Source organism: Leuciscus leuciscus, assembly GCF_965113295.1.
Source record: "Leuciscus leuciscus genome assembly, chromosome: 16".
NCBI classification, from domain to species: domain Eukaryota; kingdom Metazoa; phylum Chordata; class Actinopteri; order Cypriniformes; family Leuciscidae; genus Leuciscus; species Leuciscus leuciscus.
This window is the reverse complement of record NC_138740.1, coordinates 580,967-605,000: the sequence shown is the minus strand read 5'-3', so window position 1 is coordinate 605,000 and position 24,034 is coordinate 580,967. Positions and strand designations below refer to the sequence as shown.

The 24,034-nt window shown below is 42.5% G+C and overlaps 3 protein-coding genes across 6 annotated transcripts in view; all 3 read right to left on the bottom strand.

The window, feature by feature from the left end:
- txndc15 (thioredoxin domain containing 15) overlaps positions 1-9,518 on the bottom strand; it is a 10,158-nt gene extending 640 nt beyond the window's left edge. The window contains exons 1-3 of the mRNA XM_082141439.1: positions 9,362-9,518; positions 8,959-9,269; positions 203-366 (exon numbers count right to left, since the gene is read on the bottom strand). Coding sequence (XP_081997565.1) covers positions 203-366; positions 8,959-9,269; positions 9,362-9,416 — 530 coding nt within the window. The 5' untranslated portion in view covers positions 9,417-9,518. The remainder of the gene's footprint in view (positions 1-202; positions 367-8,958; positions 9,270-9,361) is intronic.
- A 665-nt stretch (positions 9,519-10,183) lies between these two features.
- On the bottom strand, positions 10,184-21,263 carry cUnh5orf24 (chromosome Un C5orf24 homolog). 2 transcript variants are annotated; one of them, XM_082141456.1, is made up of 3 exons: positions 20,416-21,263; positions 18,640-19,217; positions 10,184-10,817 (listed from the first exon to the last, which is right to left on the bottom strand). In XM_082141456.1, exons 2-3 carry the CDS (start codon positions 19,215-19,217, stop codon positions 10,664-10,666), a joined length of 732 nt encoding a protein of 243 aa, XP_081997582.1. In that variant the 5' UTR covers positions 20,416-21,263; the 3' UTR covers positions 10,184-10,663. The 2 variants fall into 2 exon arrangements, with proteins under 2 accessions (XP_081997582.1, XP_081997581.1); XM_082141455.1 differs by having other exon boundaries at positions 18,640-19,220; positions 20,416-20,805.
- A 128-nt stretch (positions 21,264-21,391) lies between these two features.
- Positions 21,392-24,034, bottom strand: part of ddx46 (DEAD (Asp-Glu-Ala-Asp) box polypeptide 46) — a 33,709-nt gene continuing 31,066 nt past the window's right edge. For 2 of the 3 annotated variants that reach the window (XM_082141237.1, XM_082141238.1), the window contains exons 21-23: positions 22,710-22,854; positions 22,565-22,638; positions 21,392-21,620 (exon numbers count right to left, since the gene is read on the bottom strand). In XM_082141237.1, the coding sequence (XP_081997363.1) occupies positions 21,573-21,620; positions 22,565-22,638; positions 22,710-22,854 (267 nt within the window). In that variant the 3' untranslated portion in view covers positions 21,392-21,572. Of the gene's footprint in view, positions 21,621-22,564; positions 22,639-22,709; positions 22,855-22,970; positions 23,010-24,034 lie in introns of those variants that run through there. The other variant, XM_082141239.1, reaches the window with a different exon arrangement.

Genomic DNA, 24,034 nt, shown 5'->3' with positions numbered 1-24,034 from the left:
GAGAGACACACTCAGGGGTCACATGACCGGACACACTCAGGGGTCACATGACCGGACACACTCAGGGGTCACATGACCGGACACACTCAGGGGTCACATGACCGGACACACTCAGGGGTCACATGACCGGACACACTCAGGGGTCACATGACCAGACACACTCAGGGGTCACATGACTGGTGTGAGAGAGCGTCACTCAGACCTGCTGTGCTGGGAGGCGTCGAGCGCGAGGAAATGCATGCTGGGAAACACTCGAGGCAAGGCGTTGAAGTGCGGCGCGAGGCTGGCGGAGAACTGGCACCACGGCGTGTAGAAGAGCACCAGCGAACACTCTGAGCCGTTAGCATTCAGGAGCTCCATCAGGTCCTGTAGGAGGAACACACGTTACTGAGCTGATCGTGTGTGTGTGTGTGTGTGTGTGTGTGTGTGTGTGTGTGTGCGTGTGTCTTCCAGTGAAGCGTCATCACTCAGGTTTACACTCCGCCCCTCTACACATGAGAGAGCCACGCCCACATAACATCCAATCAACATCCATTGCACAGACACAAGCTCCACCCTACATTTATTCTTCATGTATTTACCCCTGGCTTACACCAGTGCTGGGCGGAGTCACCACACATGTACATCACAGTACTCTTCTACATTATACTGGTTTCACGGGTATATGACGGGTTTTCCCCACGCATGACTGTGTTCACCACACCTCTACTGGCTGAGAGGATACACTGCAGAGGACTGACCCAGAACGCCCTACTGTACTGTCATGACTCATGAGGGAATACTGTAGAGATATTACACACTAGTAGGGCTGTAGCTATCGATTATTTTAGTAATCGAGTATTCTACGGATTATTCCATCGATTAATCGAGTAATCGGATAAAAAATTGTGGTAATAAAAATAGATCCAAGTGAACAACAGCCTTTAAAATTACTTAAAGACAAATAGGTAACACTTTACAATATGGTTCATTAGTTACTCAGAATGAACAATATTTATTTCTACAGCATTTATTAATCTTAGTTCATGTTAATTTCAACATTTGCTAATACATAATTAAAATTAATGGTTGTATTTGTTAACATTAATGTAATGAACTAACATGAACAAACAATGAACAGCTTTATTTGTATGAACAAATGTTAGTTACAGATGTAGCTATTGTTCATTGTTAGTTCATGTTGATTAATACATTAATGTTGACTAATGAGCCTTATTGTAGTGTTACCCAAATAACAATAACAAGCAATAATTATTGGTTAAAATAAAGTATCAAAGTAATCATATGGGTTTTATTGAACAACGCTGTTAAAATACACCATATAAAATATATGATAACTAATAAACATAACATTTAATTCAAATGTCAACTTAATCTTTCATATTTGGTCACTTCTGTACGATAGAAATGCAACAGCTGCCGTAATTTCTTGAAAAGAACATGTGCACGTCAAAACATGCAAGCAGTGCAAGGGTTAAACTTTTATTTTGAAATCGCGATGAACAACAATTCGCACATGAGAATATATGCGATTGCGAATATATTTCTGAATATATTCAGAAACATACTTATGTATTCTCCCGTGTTGGCGAAGATTTATAAATGAGCTGCGTTACAAATCTTGTGAAACGGCGCAGACTGCGTGCAGATGAACGTTATAAGCCACACAAACTCACAGTATGCAAAGATGAAGTTTGAGAAACCCGAGACGCTCCACGCATATAAATGATGACAGTAAGTTACTATGAAACACGCGTCCGGGGTTTTGCGTTCCCAAATGCACATTATTGGAAACTTAAACAAACAGCACATGCAGAGACTGAGTATACGTGTGGAGCAGCGTTTACTGTGAACGGAGCTGAGGTAGGCCTACTTTTAACACAATCTGCACGCATGTAAATAATTCAACCGTCATGCTTCTCTGTGGCAGAAAAAAAACAGCGCATATATTTATTTAACTTAATCTTAGCCTTTGTGATTTCACAATATCATGATTGTAAACAGTTAAATATATCGCGTAGCCTTAGAAAACTGTGTAATGCGGTTCATGGACTCTCGTCTGTGGAATGCGCCACTTCCGGTATTTTGCCGGTTACTCGACACGGGTAAATTGCAATCGAGGATTTTTTTAAATCGAGTACTCGACTTTAATCGAGGAATCGTTACAGCCCTACACACTAGTATTAATACAGGTTTGCAAGGCTCCACAAAATGATGCCGTTTACAAAGAAAATGAACATTAGAATGATTTGTGAAGGATCATGTGACACTGAAGACTGGAGTAATGATGCTGACAATTCAGCATTATATATATATATATATAGAGTTTCCCAGACAGGGTTTACATTAAGACAGGGGTATGCTTTAATCTAGTTAATCATGCATTTCTTTTATTCCACAGCTGATGTGTTTTTTATTGCTTACATTAAAATAATTTTCTCTTGTTTTGTTTTTTAATTGCAGTTTCTTCCTCCACTCATGCTCATCAGCTCATGCACTCTTCAGCTCTTCTAGGTTCAGCTGCACACAGTCTGAACAGGCTCTTTGGCAGTTTGCTAAAATAAAAGAGCCATGGTTTAAAGGGATACTCCACCGATTTTTCATATTAAACTATGTTATTCCCTTAACTAAGATGAGTTGATACATACCTCTCTCGTCTCAGTGCGTGCACTAAATCGCTCTGTCTTGCGGCGTAACTTTGTTAGCACTTAGCTTAGCCCAGTTCATTCAATATGGGCCAAGCAGAGAAGCTACCAAACATCTCCACGTTTTCCCTATTTAAATACAGTTACTCGCTTAGTGTAACTCGACCTAGAACGGTGACACAAAACAAAACGTTGCGCTTTTCTAAGCGTGTAAAATGGATAACTATATTGTATGGCGGAATACCATAGCAAGTGCTTGTAAGCACTTCGACTTGGCGCAGTAATATCTTCACTAGAGGGAGCGGGGGCCGGTGAGAGGATTTTTCACGAGTGAAGATATTACTGCGCCAAGTCGAAGTGCTTACAAGCACTTGCTATGGTATTCCGCCATACAATATAGTTATCCATTTTACACGCTTAGAAAAGCGCAACGTTTTGTTTTGTGTCACCGTCCTAGGTCGAGTTACACTACGCGAGTAACTGTATTTAAATAGGGAAAACGTGGAGGTGTTTGGTAGCTTCTCTGCTTGGCCCATATTGAATGAACTGGGCTAAGCTAAGTGCTAACAAAGTTACGCCGCAAGACAGAGCGATTTAGTGCACGCACTGAGACGAGAGAGGTATGCATCAACTCATCTTAGTTAAAGGACAAGTTCGGTATTTTACACTTAAAGCCCTGTTTACAGATCGTATCTGATGAAATAGAATGGTTAAGATTAAAATTTGGACACATGCTGCTGTCCCGAGAATTTTAGGTTTATTTCGCTTGGCAAAGGTGCATTATCGGCACCAACTGGGCTGGAGTGTCTATTATTCAAGTTCTCAACGGAAGAATCACGGGTGTGACGCGTTTGGCAAAATAGGTCCACAAAAGCGAAATAAACCTAAAATTCTCGGGACAGGAGCATGTGTCCAAATTTTAATCTTAACCGTTCTATTTCATCAGATACGATCTGTAAACAGGGCTTTAAGTGTAAAATACCGAACTTGTCCTTTAAGGGAATAACATAGTTTAATATGAAAAAACGGTGGAGTATCCCTTTAAGCTGTTGACTTTTCTACCTGAGAAAGAACGTTAAACGAACAACTTAAAAGGGCCAGACAAATCATGACATAAGACTGACATCACTCACAACACACCAATACATTATCCCTCATGAACAGATATAACGTCTGATGTTTGCATATGTGCATACCAGTATACCATTACACATCCTTCATGAATAAACATGACGTCTATACCAACGTACCATCGCATCACATATGCAAATATAGTCTCAAATACAGCAATTTCATTGGCTGCTGTGCGTGTTGTCGCGGCCGAAAATCACGCGTTTCGTTTAAAGACTTTTGTCCCCGTTCGCCTGCCATATGTGTGTGACGCACCTGAGACGCGTTGAGCACATATGGAAGGCCAAAAGGGCCAAAACGTGTGAAACTGTCGCGTTAACGCGTAAATGACGTGTTAACGCGTACCTAAATTTGGGACATTAGCACCACCTACTGGTTTGGTGCTGCTCTTGCTCAAACACAGAGAACCTAAATTAAGCTTGTAAATAGCAGTTTTTAAGGTGAAAATACATGTTCAACAATGACTTTTCAGAATAATTACAGCATATTTTAAATGGGCATATTTAGACAGTTAACTATAACTGTTCAAGCCCTAAAAGTCATGACCATTTTCACAATCACAATAGAAATTGTGTAATATATTTACACATTTCTCCAAACAGTATTTACATGTACACTTATACTGTAGCATATTTCTAAAGTATCTTTTTATAATTGAACCACTATGCATTATTTGTTAGAGAACCCCTTCTGTTAACACCATTAAGCCTTGAATCTGAGAATTTAGAAGAATCTGAGATTTGAGATGCATTGTTTTGCAGTATTTTTCGAAGATAACAAGCTCAATAAAATATAACAAATAATATATATATATATATATATATATATATATATATATATAGGCTATAAAGGTGGTCATAAATTAGAATGTCTTGGAAAAGTTAATTTTTTCAGGAATTCAACTTAACAGGTGAAACTGTCCATAAGCAAAAGTGGCCCAAACCAAGTATTGAGTACATATGCATTATACTTTTCAGAGAACCAACATTTCTGTATTTAAAATCCTTTTTTTGTTGATTTCATGTAATATTAAAATTTTCTGAGATTTTGAATTTGGGGGTTTCAAAAGCTGTAAGCCATAATCATCAAAATTATAACAAATAAAGGCTTGAAATATCTCACTTTGCATGTAAAAAGTGTATATTAGTTTCACCTGTAAAGTTGAATTCCTGAAATAAATGAACTTTTCCACGACATTCTAATTTATTGAGAAGCACCTGTATGTGTATATATATATATATATATATGCTATATTACAAAGTTATATTACAACACACACTACACACAAACACAAACACGCGTAATAATAATAATCTAAAGTGATTGGCTTGAATTTTTAATAAATGAAATGAAACAGAACTTCTGCTTTTCTTTTTTTACAATGGATATTACATTGTGAAATCATGAATATAGGACCAAAAGTAATAATATATATTTTATTAATACTACACAGAACAAGAGATTAATCTATATTCTCGCCAAAATGTTGGATAGATTTGGAGTGCTAATACACTCGTGATCTATCTATTCAGTTTCCTGGAAGTTACCCTTCCATCAGTGTCGTTGCTCATGATGGCTCCTGAGGTATGTTCAGCGTAGTGCTTGAGTCACTCTATCATGAATAATTCAAATAAAATAAAGGTGTTGTGTCACGGTGACACGGCCTGTCGTTACTGTTTGTAATCATTCTCATGACTATTAATTTGGTGACGCACACCTTCGTTTTATTGTATTTATTCATGAGATTGCGAAAAAGCGCTTACCTCATGGATGAGCCTACGTCACCTGGCATCTTCCGTTCGGTGCGCGCCCGTGATGAGAACCGTATAGAGAGACGGGAATCCATACATCGTTTTTCCAAATTATATAGTACATTAATACACTATTAATAAACAATTAAAATGCTATGTAATTTTTTCAGACACATTTATTATCATTAGCCCACTTTTGCCGGTGCTTTGCAGCAATATGCATGCGCTTTGCACTCAGGATTGAATATAAACATGCGATTAGTCCGTGCTTAAATAAATGACCCTAGGAAAAATATTTAGTCTATGACAACTCTAATCAATAGCCCATTAAATAGCTGACATGATTTAATTAGTAGCCTAATTAGTTCCCAGCTCTTACATTAAACTGAGTTAGCATAATTAGTTAATTAACTAATAAAATCACAAAATAAATGTTCATAAGATGCTAACATATAGCATTGCTTATTCCACCACACAAATGACTGTTTATAAGGTGACAATCCGTTATACGATTGTAGGCTGTATCTTGAAGATTTTTGTATTTTATTGTATCTTCGATCTGTTATAAACACGAAGATTGACATTTCGTTAATAAAATAAATAATAACACAATGTTGTAAAAAAATAAACAACTCTAAGTTCTGGCTATTGTCACAACGCGCTGAGTGGAAGACAGACTAGAACAGGATGATGAAGAAAGTTTCTTTAATACTCAAAATAATTTCCAGAACGGAGAGATACTCACACACATGTAGCCAGGGCCGTTTCTAGGCATAGGCAAACTAGGCAGTTGCTTAGGGCGCAAACAGCCGGGGGGCGCCAGTAAGAGCCCTAGTCACACCAAGAGATTTTTTTCTCGCCCAAGCAAGTGGAACAATTTTTTTTTTAACATTTCCAATAACAGACAGTATATTTGCACAAAATTCCTGTGTTTATGACAAAAAGACACCTGCCACTAAATATCTACAGTGGGTAGGTCGTTGGGCGCGAGGTGATTGAAAGTAGCTTTTTTTTACACATTATAATGTATAATGTGCAAAGTGTGTGTTGATATATATATTAGGGATCGACCGATATGCATTTTTCAGGGCCGATGCCGATACCGATTATTACAGATCAAGTAGCCCGATAACCGATATTTTGAACCGATATTTGTCTAGTGTAAAAATTTAAATTAATGTCAAAATTAAGAATAAAAAGGCCTCTGACAAAGACTCTTTAAATTATTTTAACATATCTTTAATTCTAAGAACTATTCATAATAACAACATCATTAATAATAACAACAAACATAAAAAGTAGTGGGAGCATCCAAATAATAGAGGTGACTATTCTGTACGCGTGTGTGAAAAGCAGGTGATTAGCTGCAAATAAAATGCTAAATATAACATGCATACACACACATACAGTATGTATATATATATATATATATATATATATATATATATATAATACTGTACTATATATGTATGTGTGTGTATGCATGTTATATTTAGCATTTTATTTGCAGCTAATCACCTGCTATTGCATGCATAATGTGAACATTATTCATATGAATATACCAAGAAGAATTGCATTAAGATCACATACAAACCATATTGTAATAGTGTTTTTTTTTTCTTTATTTTTGATGTGTGAAATGTTTGTTTGACTGTTTATCACGACGATACAAACTAGGAAGTATACAGGACAGCGTCATCCAGAAACGTGCAATCAATGTGAGATTATTGACAACTAACGTTATTCGTCAAATGAGAGAGCGCGGCCGCGGAGATAGATAACTAATCAGGGATAGGGAGCTCGTGTCGCGGGCGTCAGAGCTCGCGCTTGATGCCCTTTCAGCTCTTCAAAATTGCATAATGATCATTCTGAATCTGTGACAAATTATTTTGCAATCATGTGACGTGAGAACAATGCAATATTTCTCCAAATATGCGCAATTTTTTGACTAAAAGCCCAAACGGAACGGACACTGATGTTCAGTGAAGCGATGTGAACAACACAAAAACCGCAGCAGATGTGAGTGAATTCATTCGTGTTGATAATCTATTCACAATATAACGTTAAGTTGGCCGAATGGTGAGAGAAGTACGTTTTAGTTTCACTAGCACTGATGTGAAGCTCCGTTAAAGCATATCACTGCAATGACGGACACTGACCGGGAATTCACAGTATAATAACTGAACGGCGCTTGTCATCATAAATCGATTAGGTGTTTTGCAACTTCAGTGTAATGATTTAATGCAACTTCAGGAACGTTTACTGCTTTCTTACCTTCGAGAGATAGATAACTGATGTGTGATGATGATCATTGATCACTGAAGCAGCTCCTGTTAGCAAGTGCTTTCGGTGTGAGAGCGGAACATTTTCCAGCCGCGCCAGCCGTATTGATTGGCCGGACTTGTGACTCCCAACAAATCAGATGGTCGATGGGCGGGGCTTAGTCTAGGACACAGAGCAGTGCGCTCTGACTGAGGTGGCTGGATCAGTGCCAGATCGCGCATTTAAAAAAAAAAAAATGTATCGGCAAATCGGTTTTTAAAATGGCCGATACCGATAACAATAAAAATGCTTAATATCGGCGCCGATAATCGGCCACGCCGATAATCGGTCGACCCCTAATATATATACGATATATATCAGTCAGATTCACAAGGCTTAATGTGTTATCAGAAGGGGCTCTCTAACAAATAATGCATAGTAGTTAAATTATAAAAAGATGCTTTAGAAATATGCTACAGTAGGAGTGTAGGCTACATGAAAATACTATTTGAAGGAAATGTGTAATATTATCCTAACCCTAACTTCTATTGTGATTGTGAAAATGGTCATGACTTTCAGAGGCCAATTTAAAATATGCTGTAATTATATGTAGGCCTAGTTGTAACCTATATTCTGAAAAGTCATTGTTGAACATGTATTTTCACCTTAAAAACTGCTATTTACAAGCTTAATTTAGGTTCTCTGTGTTTGAGCAAGAGCAGCACCAAACCAGTAGGTGGTGCTAATGTCCCAAATTTAGGTACGCGTTAACACGCAATTTACGCGTTAACACGTAAATACGCGTTAACACGTAAATACGCGTTAACGCGTAATGACGTGTTAACGCGTAAATTGCGTGTTAACACGTAAATAAGCGTTAACGCGACAGTTTCATATGGAACGCCTAATGGGTCATATTTCGCCACTTTCCTACGTCGTTTTGTTAAAAAAACGCCATAAAAAGCGCCGTTTAAACGGCCAGGACGCCGTTTTTTACGGCGCCGAAAAGCGAAACGCCGTAAAAAGCGCCGATGAATTGTGTACGTTTTGGCCCTTTTGGCCTTCCATAAGCACCTGTGTGTGACGCACCTGAGACGCGTTGAGCACCTGTGACGCGTGTGTGACGCACCTGAGACGCGTTGAGCACCTGTGACGCGTGTGTGACGCACCTGAGACGCGTTGAGCACCTGCACCTCGAAGAGCTGGATCCCGCTGGTGTTCCTCAGGTCGCAGGTCACCTTATAGGTCTTGGCGGTCTCGGTGAAGTTCTGGCTCTGGTTCTGGTTGTGCGTTTCTCCGGTGTCTCGGGCCTCCTCCGGCTGGTCCTCCTCCGCACACGGCTCTCCCAGCACTGACTCCTGCAGTTCCCTGGGGATCAGCTGCTGTATCCCAGCGGGAGAATGAGCCGTTCCCATCACGGCGTCCGCCATCTCTGCCGTGTTAAAGCGCCTCTGAGGCGGCTCGGGGTCCTCCGCCACATCTGCGGGAGAACACACCTCAGTCACCGCATTACCTCACCTCACACGGGCTCACCTGACCGCGTTATAAGCGCTATTACTAGTGTGTTCATACCTGCGCAAGAGAGCCGCACGAGCCCGAAGAGGATCAGCGACAGCGCGAACCCCATCTCGAGTCCAGCGCGCGACTGACGCTGATGTTGATGTTGTGTTTCTGTGACCTCGAAGGGAAAGATTCGACTTCCGGTTCACGACACTTCTACTCGCTTTTTAATAATTTTTTACAAATTATTATCGTGGCTGTATTACAGGAAATATTCGTGATAGTGAAACAATACGTCAGTTACAAGCAAATGCTGTCGATTGATATATTTTTAGAAAATAATCAAGCAGTTTATTACTAAAGCCACACTCAGGAAGATTTTGTGTTATTGTGTAAACGTAGAATTGTTTAATTCTCTAAATTCCTTCCTGACATGTAAAAGAAAACCCGCACCAGTTGTTGAAATGTATCTATAAATTAAACTTATTATCCGGTAAACATACAGGACTGTGATTGGTTCATCCTCAGAAGCGCGGGGGAAAGTAACATAAAGCACGTGACCGCTTCGGTAGCGGCTGCGGGACTTTAGTAGACACTGAAATGAAAATTCACAGTATTATTTAGACACATGTTAGAGGTTTAATCCCTGTCCATTTTTCTTTTATGTCAGTCTACTACTACCCAAAATATTGAGCTCAAAGCAAACATTATCTATAGTTGATGTCAGTCTGTAGGCTACACTATATTTATCTTAGACGTTATTATTAGCCTATTTTATCATTTGCTTATATTTTCTTTACATTTTCACTTTTTTTGTAAATTTTTTAGGCCACTTCAATAAAATAAAATTCCATTATTCTACTTGTATCGAAATAAAAATCAAGATTTCCTCGATTGTAGTTACATTTTAATAAAACATCCACAAACATTCGTATTCTAACTGTATCACAAAGTATGGAAAATGAAAGAAAAATTAAGAAAAGCCCACGTCACCGATTGTGTGAATGTAACAAATATTAAACACAAAACCTCTTCTCTTCACTGCTACTATAGTCACTACTCATCTGAGTCATGTGATACTGAACCAATAAGAACATGTTTACATCACTGCAGCATTCCCACACACCAATATATGAACCATCAGAGCCGGAATCATAAACACAATACAAAAGTAACTATTACAAGACATGTAATGATTGACATGTGAGATTAAAGAGTGCATGTTTCACGTGTTTCATCTAGAGTCATGCTGTTGAAGGTCTTTGGTGGAGTGCTGGAATGATGAAAATATTGCACTCTTCATTATCGTCTAACTATGTAACTCAAGCTTATGAAAGAAGCTTACTAACAACCCAACATGACATGCAATGACATTCAGCGTGACCACAGCGCGCCAGAGATGAGCTGTTCGGGGACCGGGGGAGCGTCCTCCGACGGCAGGAGCGCCACTGGCGGAGGGGTTTTCTGGTTCCGGACGGGGAAGCTGCTGAGGAGGAACTGGGGAGCTTGTAACAACATTTTTGGTGTTCTAGACCAGAAGACAAAACAGAAAAAAACACAATCAGAGGCTTAGCATACAAAGGTTTTCATAATGAATCTTACAAAAACACACTAAAGTCCCAGTAAATGTGCTGCTGCTGCGCTTTCCTTTCAATAACAAAATAAACACACGAAAATGAGAAAACATCAGTCCAGAAAGCATCTGATCATAGTGATGTGGAAATATTTGTCACATTTATTAGTACAGCACTTTATGCAGTAGATTGCTTTAAAGCATCAGCTTTACAGTATTAAACATGAAAACAGTGTCAGCGTCTCTTTTCTGCTATAAAGTGTTCATGTTTTTACGCGCGTCTGACCTCAACTGACTGAATAGAAGAAATTAACCTGAGAAGTTTTACACCACATAGAAGGCGGAGCCTCAGAGACACATCCACATATTACATCATCACCGCTGGCCAATGGGTGTTCAGAGTTTCAAACTGTCAATGAACACCAAATGAAGTTTGTTTTGGCCTGATTTTGTCCGAAATGACGTCACACCAGTTTGTTCTTCGATTTCGCTTGAAGTACATCAGGGCCTTAACAAAATACAGATGGACTGCACTTGGAAAAACACTGACAGAAATACATTAGCAAAACTTTAATTAACATTAAAGGGTTAATAAAAAAAATAAAAAAAATGTCATAATTTTCACACCCTCATGTTGTTTTAAACTTTCTTCAATGTCACAGATGTTTGGCAGAAAGTTCACGCTTCTCTTAATCACTGCTTATCGTTGCTCAATCCAGTCATTCCAACAGAAATCTGTGCGATCGGGAGTTTCATGCGAGGATGATAAAGTTCCCTACGCATCATGTTCAAGTTGGTTGCGTGAATTCGGCACGCTATAGAAAAGACGCAATACTTATAGAAAGGTGCTTGGTTAATGTGACTGCACCTTAACGTGAGATTTCCAATTTTCCGGAGTGCCTCAGGGCTCAGTGCTGGGACCGCTTCTCTTCTCCATCTACATGTCATCATTAGGATCTGTCATTCAGAAACATGCTTTTTCCCATTACTGTTATCATCTAGCTACTGGAGTGCCTCAGGGCTCAGTGCTGGGACCGCTTCTCTTCTCCATCTACAGGTCATCATTAGGATCTGTCATTCAGAAACATGTTTTTTCCCATTACTGTTATCATCTAGCTACTGGAGTGCCTCAAGGCTCAGTGCTGGGACCTCTTCTCTTCTCCATCTACATGTCATCACTAGGATCTGTCATTCAGAAACATGTTTTTTCCCATCACTGTTATCATCTAGCTACTGGAGTGCCTCAGGGCTCAGTGCTGGGACCGCTTCTCTTCTCCATCTACATGTCATCACTAGTGTTTGTCATTCAGAAACATGTTTTTTCCCATCACTGTTATCATCTAGCTACTGGAGTGCCTCAGGGCTCAGTGCTGGGACCACTTCTCTTTTCCATCTACATGTCATCACTAGTGTCTGTCATTCAGAAACATGTTTTTTCCCATCACTGTTATCATCTAGCTACTGGAGTGCCTCAGGGCTCAGTGCTGGGACCACTTCTCTTCTCCATCTACATGTCATCACTAGTGTCTGTCATTCAGAAACATGTTTTTTCCCATCACTGTTATCATCTAGCTACTGGAGTGCCTCAGGGCTCAGTGTTGGGACCGCTTCTCTTCTCCATCTACATGTCATCATTAGGATCTGTCATTCAGAAACATGTTTTTTCCCATCACTGTTATCATCTAGCTACTGGAGTGCCTCAAGGCTCAGTGCTGGGACCAATTCTCTTCTCCATCTACAGGTCATCATTAGGATCTGTCATTCAGAAACATGTTTTTTCCCATTACTGTTATCATCTGGCTACTGGAGTGCCTCAAGGCTCAGTGCTGGGACCGCTTCTCTTCTCCATCTACATGTCATCACTAGGATCTGTCATTCAGAAACATGTTTTTTCCCATCACTGTTATCATCTAGCCACTGGAGTGCCTCAAGGCTCAGTGCTGGGACCGCTTCTCTTCTCCATCTACAGGTCATCATTAGGATCTGTCATTCAGAAACATGTTTTTTCCCATTACTGTTATCATCTAGCTACTGAAGTGCCTCAAGGCTCAGTGCTGGGACCGCTTCTCTTCTCCATCTACATGTCATCACTAGTGTTTGTCATTCAGAAACATGTTTTTTCCCATCACTGTTATCATCTAGCTACTGGAGTGCCTCAGGGCTCAGTGCTGGGACCGCTTCTCTTCTCCATCTACATGTCATCACTAGGATCTGTCATTCAGAAACATGTTTTTTTCCCATCACTGTTATCATCTAGCTACTGGAGTGCCTCAGGGCTCAGTGCTGGGACCACTTCTCTTTTCCATCTACATGTCATCACTAGTGTCTGTCATTCAGAAACATGTTTTTTCCCATCACTGTTATCATCTAGCTACTGGAGTGCCTCAGGGCTCAGTGCTGGGACCACTTCTCTTCTCCATCTACATGTCATCACTAGTGTCTGTCATTCAGAAACATGTTTTTTCCCATCACTGTTATCATCTAGCTACTGGAGTGCCTCAGGGCTCAGTGTTGGGACCGCTTCTCTTCTCCATCTACATGTCATCACTAGGATCTGTCATTCAGAAACATGTTTTTTCCCATCACTGTTATCATCTAGTTACTGGAGTGCCTCAGGGCTCAGTGCTGGGACCGCTTCTCTTCTCCATCTACATGTCATCACTAGTGTCTGTCATTCAGAAACATGTTTTTTCCCATCACTGTTATCATCTAGCTACTGGAGTGCCTCAGGGCTCAGTGCTGGGACCACTTCTCTTCTCCGTCTACATGTCATCACTAGTGTCTGTCATTCAGAAACATGTTTTTTCCCATCACTGTTATCATCTAGCTACTGGAGTGCCTCAGGGCTCAGTGCTGGGACCACTTCTCTTCTCCATCTACATGTCATCACTAGTGTCTGTCATTCAGAAACATGTTTTTTCCCATCACTGTTATCATCTAGCTACTGGAGTGCCTCAGGGCTCAGTGTTGGGACCGCTTCTCTTCTCCATCTACATGTCATCACTAGTGTCTGTCATTCAGAAACATGTTTTTTCCCATCACTGTTATCATCTAGCTACTGGAGTGCCTCGGGGCTCAGTGCTGGGACCACTTCTCTTCTCCATCTACATGTCATCACTAGTGTCTGTCATTCAGAAACATGTTTTTTCCCATCACTGTTATCATTTAGCTACTGGAGTGCCTCAGGGCTCAGTGCTGGGACCGCTTCTCTTCTCCATCTACATGTCATCACTAGGATCTGTCATTCAGAAACATGCTTTTTCCCATCACTGTTATCATCTAGCTACTGGAGTGCCTCAGGGCTTAGTGCTGGGATCGCTTCTCTTCTCCATCTACATGTCATCACTAGTGTCTGTCATTCAGAAACATGTTTTTTCCCATCACTGTTATCATCAAGCTACTGGAGTGCCTCAGGGCTCAGTGCTGGGACCGCTTCTCTTCTCCATCTACATGTCATCACTAGTGTCTGTCATTCAGAAACATGTTTTTTCCCATCACTGTTATCATCTAGCTACTGGAGTGCCTCAGGGCTCAGTGTTGGGACCGCTTCTCTTCTCCATCTACATGTCATCACTAGTGTCTGTCATTCAGAAACATGTTTTTTCCCATTACTGTTATCATCTAGCTACTGGAGTGCCTCAAGGCTCAGTGCTGGGACCGCTTCTCTTCTCCATCTACATGTCATCATTAGGATCTGTCATTCAGAAACATGTTTTTTCCCATTACTGTTATCATCTAGCTACTGGAGTGCCTCAGGGCTCAGTGCTGGGACCGCTTCTCTTCTCCATCTACATGTCATCACTAGGATCTGTCATTCAGAAACATGTTTTTTCCCATCACTGTTATCATCTAGCTACTGGAGTGCCTCAGGGCTCAGTGCTGGGACCGCTTCTCTTCTCCATCTACATGTCATCACTAGTGTCTGTCATTCAGAAACATGTTTTTTCCCATCACTGTTATCATCTAGCTACTGGAGTGCCTCAGGGCTCAGTGCTGGGACCACTTCTCTTCTCCATCTACATGTCATCACTAGTGTCTGTCATTCAGAAACATGTTTTTTCCCATCACTGTTATCATCTAGCTACTGGAGTGCCTCAGGGCTAAGTGCTGGGACCGCTTCTCTTCTCCATCTACATGTCATCACTAGTGTCTGTCATTCAGAAACATGTTTTTTCCCATCACTGTTATCATCTAGCTACTGGAGTGCCTCAGGGCTCAGTGTTGGGACCGCTTCTCTTCTCCATCTACATGTCATCACTAGTGTCTGTCATTCAGAAACATGTTTTTTCCCATCACTGTTATCATCTAGCTACTGGAGTGCCTCAGGGCTCAGTGCTGGGACCGCTTCTCTTCTCCATCTACATGTCATCACTAGGATCTGTCATTCAGAAACATATTTTTTCCCATCACTGTTATCATCTAGCTACTGGAGTGCCTCAGGGCTCAGTGCTGGGACCGCTTCTCTTCTCCGTCTACATGTCATCACTAGTGTCTGTCATTCAGAAACATGTTTTTTCCCATCACTGTTATCATCTAGCTACTGGAGTGCCTCAGGGCTCAGTGCTGGGACCGCTTCTCTTCTCCGTCTACATGTCATCACTAGTGTCTGTCATTCAGAAACATATTTTTTCCCATCACTGTTATCATCTAGCTACTGGAGTGCCTCAGGGCTCAGTGCTGGGACCGCTTCTCTTCTCCATCTACAGGTCATCACTAGTGTCTGTCATTCAGAAACATGTTTTTTCCCATTACTGTTATCATCTAGCTACTGGAGTGCCTCAGGGCTCAGTGCTGGGACCACTTCTCTTCTCCATCTACATATCATCACTAGTGTCTGTCATTCAGAAACATGTTTTTTCCCATCACTGTTATCATCTAGCTACTGGAGTGCCTCAGGGCTCAGTGCTGGGACCGCTTCTCTTCTCCATCTACATGTCATCACTAGTGTCTGTCATTCAGAAACATGTTTTTTCCCATCACTGTTATCATCTAGCTACTGGAGTGCCTCAGGGCTCAGTGCTGGGACCGCTTCTCTTCTCCATCTACATGTCATCACTAGGATCTGTCATTCAGAAACATGCTTTTTCCCATCACTGTTATCATCTAGCTACTGGAGTGCCTCAGGGCTCAGTGCTGGGACCGCTTCTCTTCTCCATCTACATGTCATCACTAGTGTCTGTCATTCAGAAACATGCTTTTTCCCATCACTGTTATCATCTAGCTACTGGAGTGCCTCAGGGCTCAGTGCTGGGACCACTTCTCTTATCCATCTATATGTCATCACTAGTGTCTGTCAGTCAGAAACATGTTTTTTCCCATCACTGTTATCATCTAGCTACTGGAGTGCCTCAGGGCTTAGTGCTGGGATCGCTTCTCTTCTCCATCTACATGTCATCACTAGTGTCTGTCATTCAGAAACATGTTTTTTCCCATCACTGTTATCATCAAGCTACTGGAGTGCCTCAGGGCTCAGTGCTGGAACCGCTTCTCTTCTCCATCTACATGTCATCACTAGTGTCTGTCATTCAGAAACATGTTTTTTCCCATCACTGTTATCATCTAGCTACTGGAGTGCCTCAGGGCTCAGTGTTGGGACCGCTTCTCTTCTCCATCTACATGTCATCACTAGTGTCTGTCATTCAGAAACATGTTTTTTCCCATTACTGTTATCATCTAGCTACTGGAGTGCCTCAAGGCTCAGTGCTGGGACCGCTTCTCTTCTCCATCTACATGTCATCATTAGGATCTGTCATTCAGAAACATGTTTTTTCCCATTACTGTTATCATCTAGCTACTGGAGTGCCTCAGGGCTCAGTGCTGGGACCGCTTCTCTTCTCCATCTACATGTCATCACTAGGATCTGTCATTCAGAAACATGTTTTTTCCCATCACTGTTATCATCTAGCTACTGGAGTGCCTCAGGGCTCAGTGCTGGGACCGCTTCTCTTCTCCATCTACATGTCATCACTAGTGTCTGTCATTCAGAAACATGTTTTTTCCCATCACTGTTATCATCTAGCTACTGGAGTGCCTCAGGGCTCAGTGCTGGGACCGCTTCTCTTCTCCATCTACATGTCATCACTAGGATCTGTCATTCAGAAACATATTTTTTCCCATCACTGTTATCATCTAGCTACTGGAGTGCCTCAGGGCTCAGTGCTGGGACCACTTCTCTTCTCCATCTACATGTCATCACTAGTGTCTGTCATTCAGAAACATGTTTTTTCCCATCACTGTTATCATCTAGCTACTGGAGTGCCTCAGGGCTCAGTGCTGGGACCGCTTCTCTTCTCCATCTACATGTCATCACTAGTGTCTGTCATTCAGAAACATGTTTTTTCCCATCACTGTTATCATCTAGCTACTGGAGTGCCTCAGGGCTCAGTGTTGGGACCGCTTCTCTTCTCCATCTACATGTCATCACTAGTGTCTGTCATTCAGAAACATGTTTTTTCCCATCACTGTTATCATCTAGCTACTGGAGTGCCTCAGGGCTCAGTGCTGGGACCGCTTCTCTTCTCCATCTACATGTCATCACTAGGATCTGTCATTCAGAAACATATTTTTTCCCATCACTGTTATCATCTAGCTACTGGAGTGCCTCAGGGCTCAGTGCTGGGACCACTTCTCTTCTCCGTCTACATGTCATCACTAGTGTCTGTCATTCAGAAACATGTTTTTTCCCATCACTGTTATCATCTAGCTACTGGAGTGCCTCAGGGCTCAGTGCTGGGACCGCTTCTCTTCTCCATCTACAGGTCATCACTAGTGTCTGTCATTCAGAAACATGTTTTTTCCCATTACTGTTATCATCTAGCTACTGGAGTGCCTCAGGGCTCAGTGCTGGGACCACTTCTCTTCTCCATCTACATATCATCACTAGTGTCTGTCATTCAGAAACATGTTTTTTCCCATTACTGTTATCATCTAGCTACTGAAGTGCCTCAGGGCTCAGTGCTGGGACCGCCCCTCTTCTCCATCTACATGTCATCACTAGTGTCTGTCATTCAGAAACATGTTTTTTCCCATCACTGTTATCATCTAGCTACTGGAGTGCCTCAGGGCTCAGTGCTGGGACCGCTTCTCTTCTCCATCTACATGTCATCACTAGTGTCTGTCATTCAGAAACATGTTTTTTCCCATCACTGTTATCATCTAGCTACTGGAGTGCCTCAGGGCTCAGTGTTGGGACCGCTTCTCTTCTCCATCTACATGTCATCACTAGTGTCTGTCATTCAGAAACATGTTTTTTCCCATCACTGTTATCATCTAGTTACTGGAGTGCCTCAGGGCTCAGTGCTGGGACCACTTCTCTTCTCCATCTACATGTCATCACTAGTGTCTGTCATTCAGAAACATGTTTTTTCCCATCACTGTTATCATCTAGCTACTGGAGTGCCTCAGGGCTCAGTGCTGGGACCGCTTCTCTTCTCCATCTACATGTCATCACTAGTGTCTGTCATTCAGAAACATGTTTTTTCCCATCACTGTTATCATCTAGCTACTGGAGTGCCTCAGGGCTTGAGATAGTATTCTCACTTGAATCGAGTCGAGGCTTGGACCCGAAAACAGTATTCTTTACATCACGACTTAACCAGTGGATCGCACTGTGACACTCAATACTCACACTACAGACTCCTGCGATCTGAATACTGCTATGATACTCTCTTTAGGCTTATTACTTATTACATTTTGCGTAATACACAAGGCAGAACCGATTACTATTTGTGTGTGGGATGAGGATGCATTAAAGTAAAGAAGGAAAGGTTGACTTTACTCTTTAGCCGCTTCCTCCTTCAGCGTAGCGTCGGGTCTGTGCATGATGCTGTAGGGGAACGCCGCTCCGCTGCAGGAACCGTAGCTTAGCTTACCCAGCCGAGACGGGCTCTTGATGCTGCCGGGCGGCCGGCCCGGACTCACCTTATAGCCCGCGGCCTTGGTGGTGCCCAGGGGCCGGCCTGGACTGGTCTTAAACCCAGCGGCTTTAGTGGTGCCCAGCGGTCTGCCCGTGCTGGTTCTGTAACCAGCGGATTTGGTGGTTCCCGCCGGCCGGCCGCGTTTCCCAGACCTCCCAGACGCTCCCTTCTTTTTAGAGTCCCCGCTTCTGTGGTTTCCCTGAGGTCCGGCGGGCCCCTGCGGCAGCCGTGGCTCCTCGCGGCACGAGGGGGACTTGAGGACCGGCGGCGGAGGCAGGTACGCGAAGCACATCTGCCGAGAGCGCTGAGGCGGGGAAGACTGGTAAAACTTGGTGGGGCACAAATCAAAGTGGCTCGGCGAGAGCCTCCCGTCCTCCGCTAAACACGAGGACCGTCCGTCGACGCAGTATTCGCTGCTGCTGGACACCTGACGCATCATCTTCTGTTGACAGACGGGACATATGTGTGTGACAGAGGCTTTGAGTCTTATTTTGTGTGGCTAAAAAGACTAGGGGGCATATCGAAGGAGTGGGACGGACCCTCTCATTTGATTGGACAGAATTTTAAAGAGTGCGAAATGAGTCGTCAATGTTTCTTAAGGCCCATTCACAGCAAGATCTTTAACGTTAACAGATTATATCGTTCTGTTTATTCTCAGTTTTGTTGTCTATCGCTTTAAAGGTGACATATTATGGCCCTTTTCACCAGATATAATATAAATCTATGGTGTCCCTAGAATGTGTCTGTGAGATTTCAGCTCAAAATCCCCACAGATCATTTATTATAGCTTGTCAAATGCCCCTGCACCGTTTGTGCGTGTGTCCCTTTAAATGCAAATGAGCTTTAGCTCCGCCTCCATTCAGAAGAGGGTGGAGCCTTTACACAAGCTTCATGTTTTCTGTGTTGGTAGAAGCACCGGGGACTTGATTATGGCACTTAAACACAGAAAAAGTCTGTGTTTTTCATGATGTGTCCCCTTTAAATGCTCAAGCTCTTTAAAGCAGGATGGATTCTGATTGGCTGTCAATGATTTTATCATTTATCAGCTGGAAGAAAAATGATTCTGAATGTGACTCCAACGATATTATTATTCTGTGCCGTTGTCGTTATAGTGGTGTGGACGATTATGAAAACGTAATAGGTATTGTTATCGTTATCATTCTTGGTGTGAACGGACCTTTATAATCTATTTTCCTAGAAGGCACATTTCATAATATGTCTGTTTGTTTCTCATTGATATAAATGCATGATATAAATGCATGACTGCTTAAAGTAAATGGTTAAATGGTCATAGCTCACAGACATTGACTCATGTTGATTTCATGGGGTCTTGAAGTGTTTGCTTTAAACTCTTTACAACAACAGAACTCAAAACATCTGTGTGAATGGATTAATGCATAAATTCTGTTTTATAATAGTTAATAAAGACAGATCATGCATAGCTTTAAATGTGACATATTACATTATAAATGCACACAGCTGTTATCTGCACACATGACAAAGCCTCCATTGTTGTCCTCTATATTACTAATAACAGAGACAAAGTCAAAGATACATTTGATCTGATGAAATACAAATTTCAGTTCATGCAAACTTACAGAAACATCATTTGTTTGTAAAGAGATGAATGACTGTACCTCGCTTTAATGTCGACAGCGGAACGGAAAGGGTTAAATGTGACATTTCTGTCCCATTTTGGGTGAATTTTGACTGATTAGGATCGAAGCCCAGCGAATAAAATCAAAGAGATTGACGTTCACCTTGGTGTTCAGATAACGTGTCAAAGCTCTCCTCCTAATTTTAAGAGATGCTTTAGAAACGAGCGTCAGCCATTGATATTAAATATTAAGAAATCAGAAGGAACACGCGCATGCGCACTGAGTGCATCGCGCAGTGGATGGAGCGGCATCGAGTTTACTTCTTCAGCTCGATGGAGATAATAAAGCTGAATCTGTTTAAAGTCTTCGCTGTGTGTTTTCACGTCAGCGCTTATAAGAGTCTGTCATTATTCAGATGCTCGAACAGGAACGGGAGACACGTGGTACACGGTACTTTACTCAACGCTGATCAGGATCGACCAATCAGAGTCGCTCATGACTTACTGGACCGAGCATCGTTACGGGCTTTGAATAGAGCATTCGTTTTGATTGACAGGTGTCAATCCTTGAACAACCAATCAAGCCGTGCACATCATTATTGTGTTAATTATGTTGAATCAGAATAAGGTCCTCTTGCAGCTTCTCTTCTGTGACGAGGGCGGGGCAATAACCTGTCACTCACATGAGATCAGCCAATAGCAAACCACCACCATCCTCATAAAAATACCATGGTACATGAATTTGCTAACTTAGAAGTATCCTGGTAAATAATACTTCTTTTGGAGATTATACTCGACACAATCATGTCTTCAGTAACTAGCTATTTTCTCTGAAACACTGTTATTCTTCTTATCGCCTAACACTCAATATTACGGCCATATGACAGAATTGGGAGAGATGCATGAGGTTAACCCTAAAATCGTGATCTTATCTAACAGAAAACTCTCTCTCGTTCTGCAGACCACAGATGGAGAAGTGCAATCCTGACAGAACAAACTGGAATGGAACAAAGAAATACACAAGAAAAAAAAACACTTTATTTCCAAATTAAGTTCACAATTACACGGGAGTTTTCTAAAATATTCAAGGTGAGCATTGATGCAAACACTGGGTAAAAACTTCCAGAGATCCAGAGTGTTTGATCAGCTGACAAAACAAAAGCATTGTGGGAATAAGAAAGCCGGCGCTGGTCCGCTCTACAGAACCTTGTACCGGCCTTTGCTGGTCGGCTGGTAGGAGTTTTGCTGGAAGAGACAGACAGACGTACAGTCAGTGAACACACTCCACATGATCAGTTATTAATATTACTGTACAGATGTGGCGTATGAAGAGCCTCAGTGGTTATAGTTTTTGTGATAATTCTGCGTGTGTTAATGCCAGCTGCACTAATATTGGCACAGGTGTGTACTTTTACTATTTTACCCACATTTCCTTTAATAAATATATTTTGCACTAGAAAAAAAAATTCTTAAAAGACAAAAAAATGTCCCCATTGAAACTGCAATGTTTAATCCCAGCGCCTCTCACTATATAATGATGCGTCTCTGTTACTAGGCTTTCCTTCTGTTGGCAAGGCTTCACGTTTGACCAGATGTGCCGTTCTCTCAGGTTTGGCCTATAAAGCAAACACTCGCTTTATTCCTGTTTTCTGCTTCTGTGTATTATAAAGCCAACTGGAGAAATCATGCAGTGATAAGTGTGTGTGTGGTTTGTATGTGTGTAATAATAAATTGTGTGTGTGCTTGTAATATTTGAGAGTGAAACTCTCCTGTAAGTGCCAAACCCAGTGCTGTCCCAGTGAGTTTCACACTCACTCACTCACTCACTCACTCACTCACTCACTCACTCACTCACTCACTCACTCACTCACTCACTCACTCACTCACTCACTCACTCACTCACTCACTCACTCACTCACTCACTCACTCACTCACTCACTCACTCACTCACTCACTCACTCACTCACTCACTCACTCACTCACTCACTCACTCACTCACTCACTCACTCACTCACTCACTCACTCACTCACTGGTCTTTAAAATGAGAGCAAACCTCAGTCTGTGCTCTAAGCTTCACATCTCTATGACCGTGTGTGGACAGACATGTGTGTCCTCTATGGATCATGTGTAACTTGTGTGTAACTTCTGTGTAACCTCTGTGTAAGTTGTGTGTAAGTGAAGGATGTACCAGGCGTATGAGCTCCTCCTTGATGAGGCGTGTGATCTCTGCTTTGGCCTTCTGCACGGCCAGCTCGTTCGCACCTGTAAACACACACACACAGGTTTAGTCACTCGTCAGCAGAACGCTCAGGTGTGTGTGAAGTGGCACGTACTCTCGATGGCCAGGTAGATCTTGCGCTCGCCCTCTTTGGGCTCTTTGCCCGGGGGGAAGTATGTTCCTCGTATGGTGATGGCGGCCTCTGAGTACTCTCCGATTCGCTGGAGCGCTTCCTTCGACGTGACCTTCCACCGGGCCGTCTGTGGAGACAGAGATCAGTGTTTAACACACACACACACACACACACACACACACACACGTGACCTTCCACCGCGCCGTCTGTGGAGACAGAGATCAGTGTTTAACACACACACACACACACACACTACAGTCACGTGACCTTCCACCGGGCCGTCTGTGGAGACAGAGATCAGTGTTTAACACACACACACACACACACACTACAGTCACGTGACCTTCCACCGCGCCGTCTGTGGAGACAGAGATCAGTGTTTAACACACACACACACACACACACACACACACGTGACCTTCCACCGCGCCGTCTGTGGAGACAGAGATCAGTGTTTAACACACACACACACACACACACTACAGTCACGTGACCTTCCACCGCGCCGTCTGTGGAGACAGAGATCAGTGTTTAACACACACACACACACACACACACACACACGTGACCTTCCACCGCGCCGTCTGTGGAGACAGAGATCAGTGTTTAACACACACACACACACACACACACACACACACACACACGTGACCTTCCACCGCGCCGTCTGTGGAGACAGAGATCAGTGTTTAACACACACACACACACACACACACACGTGACCTTCCACCGCGCCGTCTGTGGAGACAGAGATCAGTGTTTAACACACACACACACACACACACACACTACAGTCACGTGACCTTCCACCGCGCCGTCTGTGGAGACAGAGATCAGTGTTTAACACACACACACACACACACACACACACACACACACACGTGACCTTCCACCGCGCCGTCTGTGGAGACAGAGATCAGTGTTTAACACACACACACACACACACACGTGACCTTCCACCGCGCCGTCTGTGGAGACAGAGATCAGTGTTTAACACACACACACACACACACACGTGACCTTCCACCGCGCCGTCTGTGGAGACAGAGATCAGTGTTTAACACACACACACACACACACACGTGACCTTCCACCGCGCCGTCTGTGGAGACAGAGATCAGTGTTTAACACACACACACACACACACACACACACACACACACACACACGTGACCTTCCACCGCGCCGTCTGTGGAGACAGAGATCAGTGTTTAACACACACACACACACACTACAGTCACGTGACCTTCCACCGCGCCGTCTGTGGAGACAGAGATCAGTGTTTAACACACACACACACACACACA

Excerpts from the sequence above, each read along its gene's own strand:
- cUnh5orf24 (XM_082141456.1), bottom strand. The coding sequence starts at position 19,217 with ATGATGCGTCAGGTGTCCAGCAGCAGCGAATACTGCGTCGACGGACGG. Across the intron at positions 10,818-18,639 it reads AAGGAGGAAGCGGCTAAAGA|AACACCAAAAATGTTGTTAC; the intron begins GTAAAGTCAACC and ends CTTCTGGTCTAG.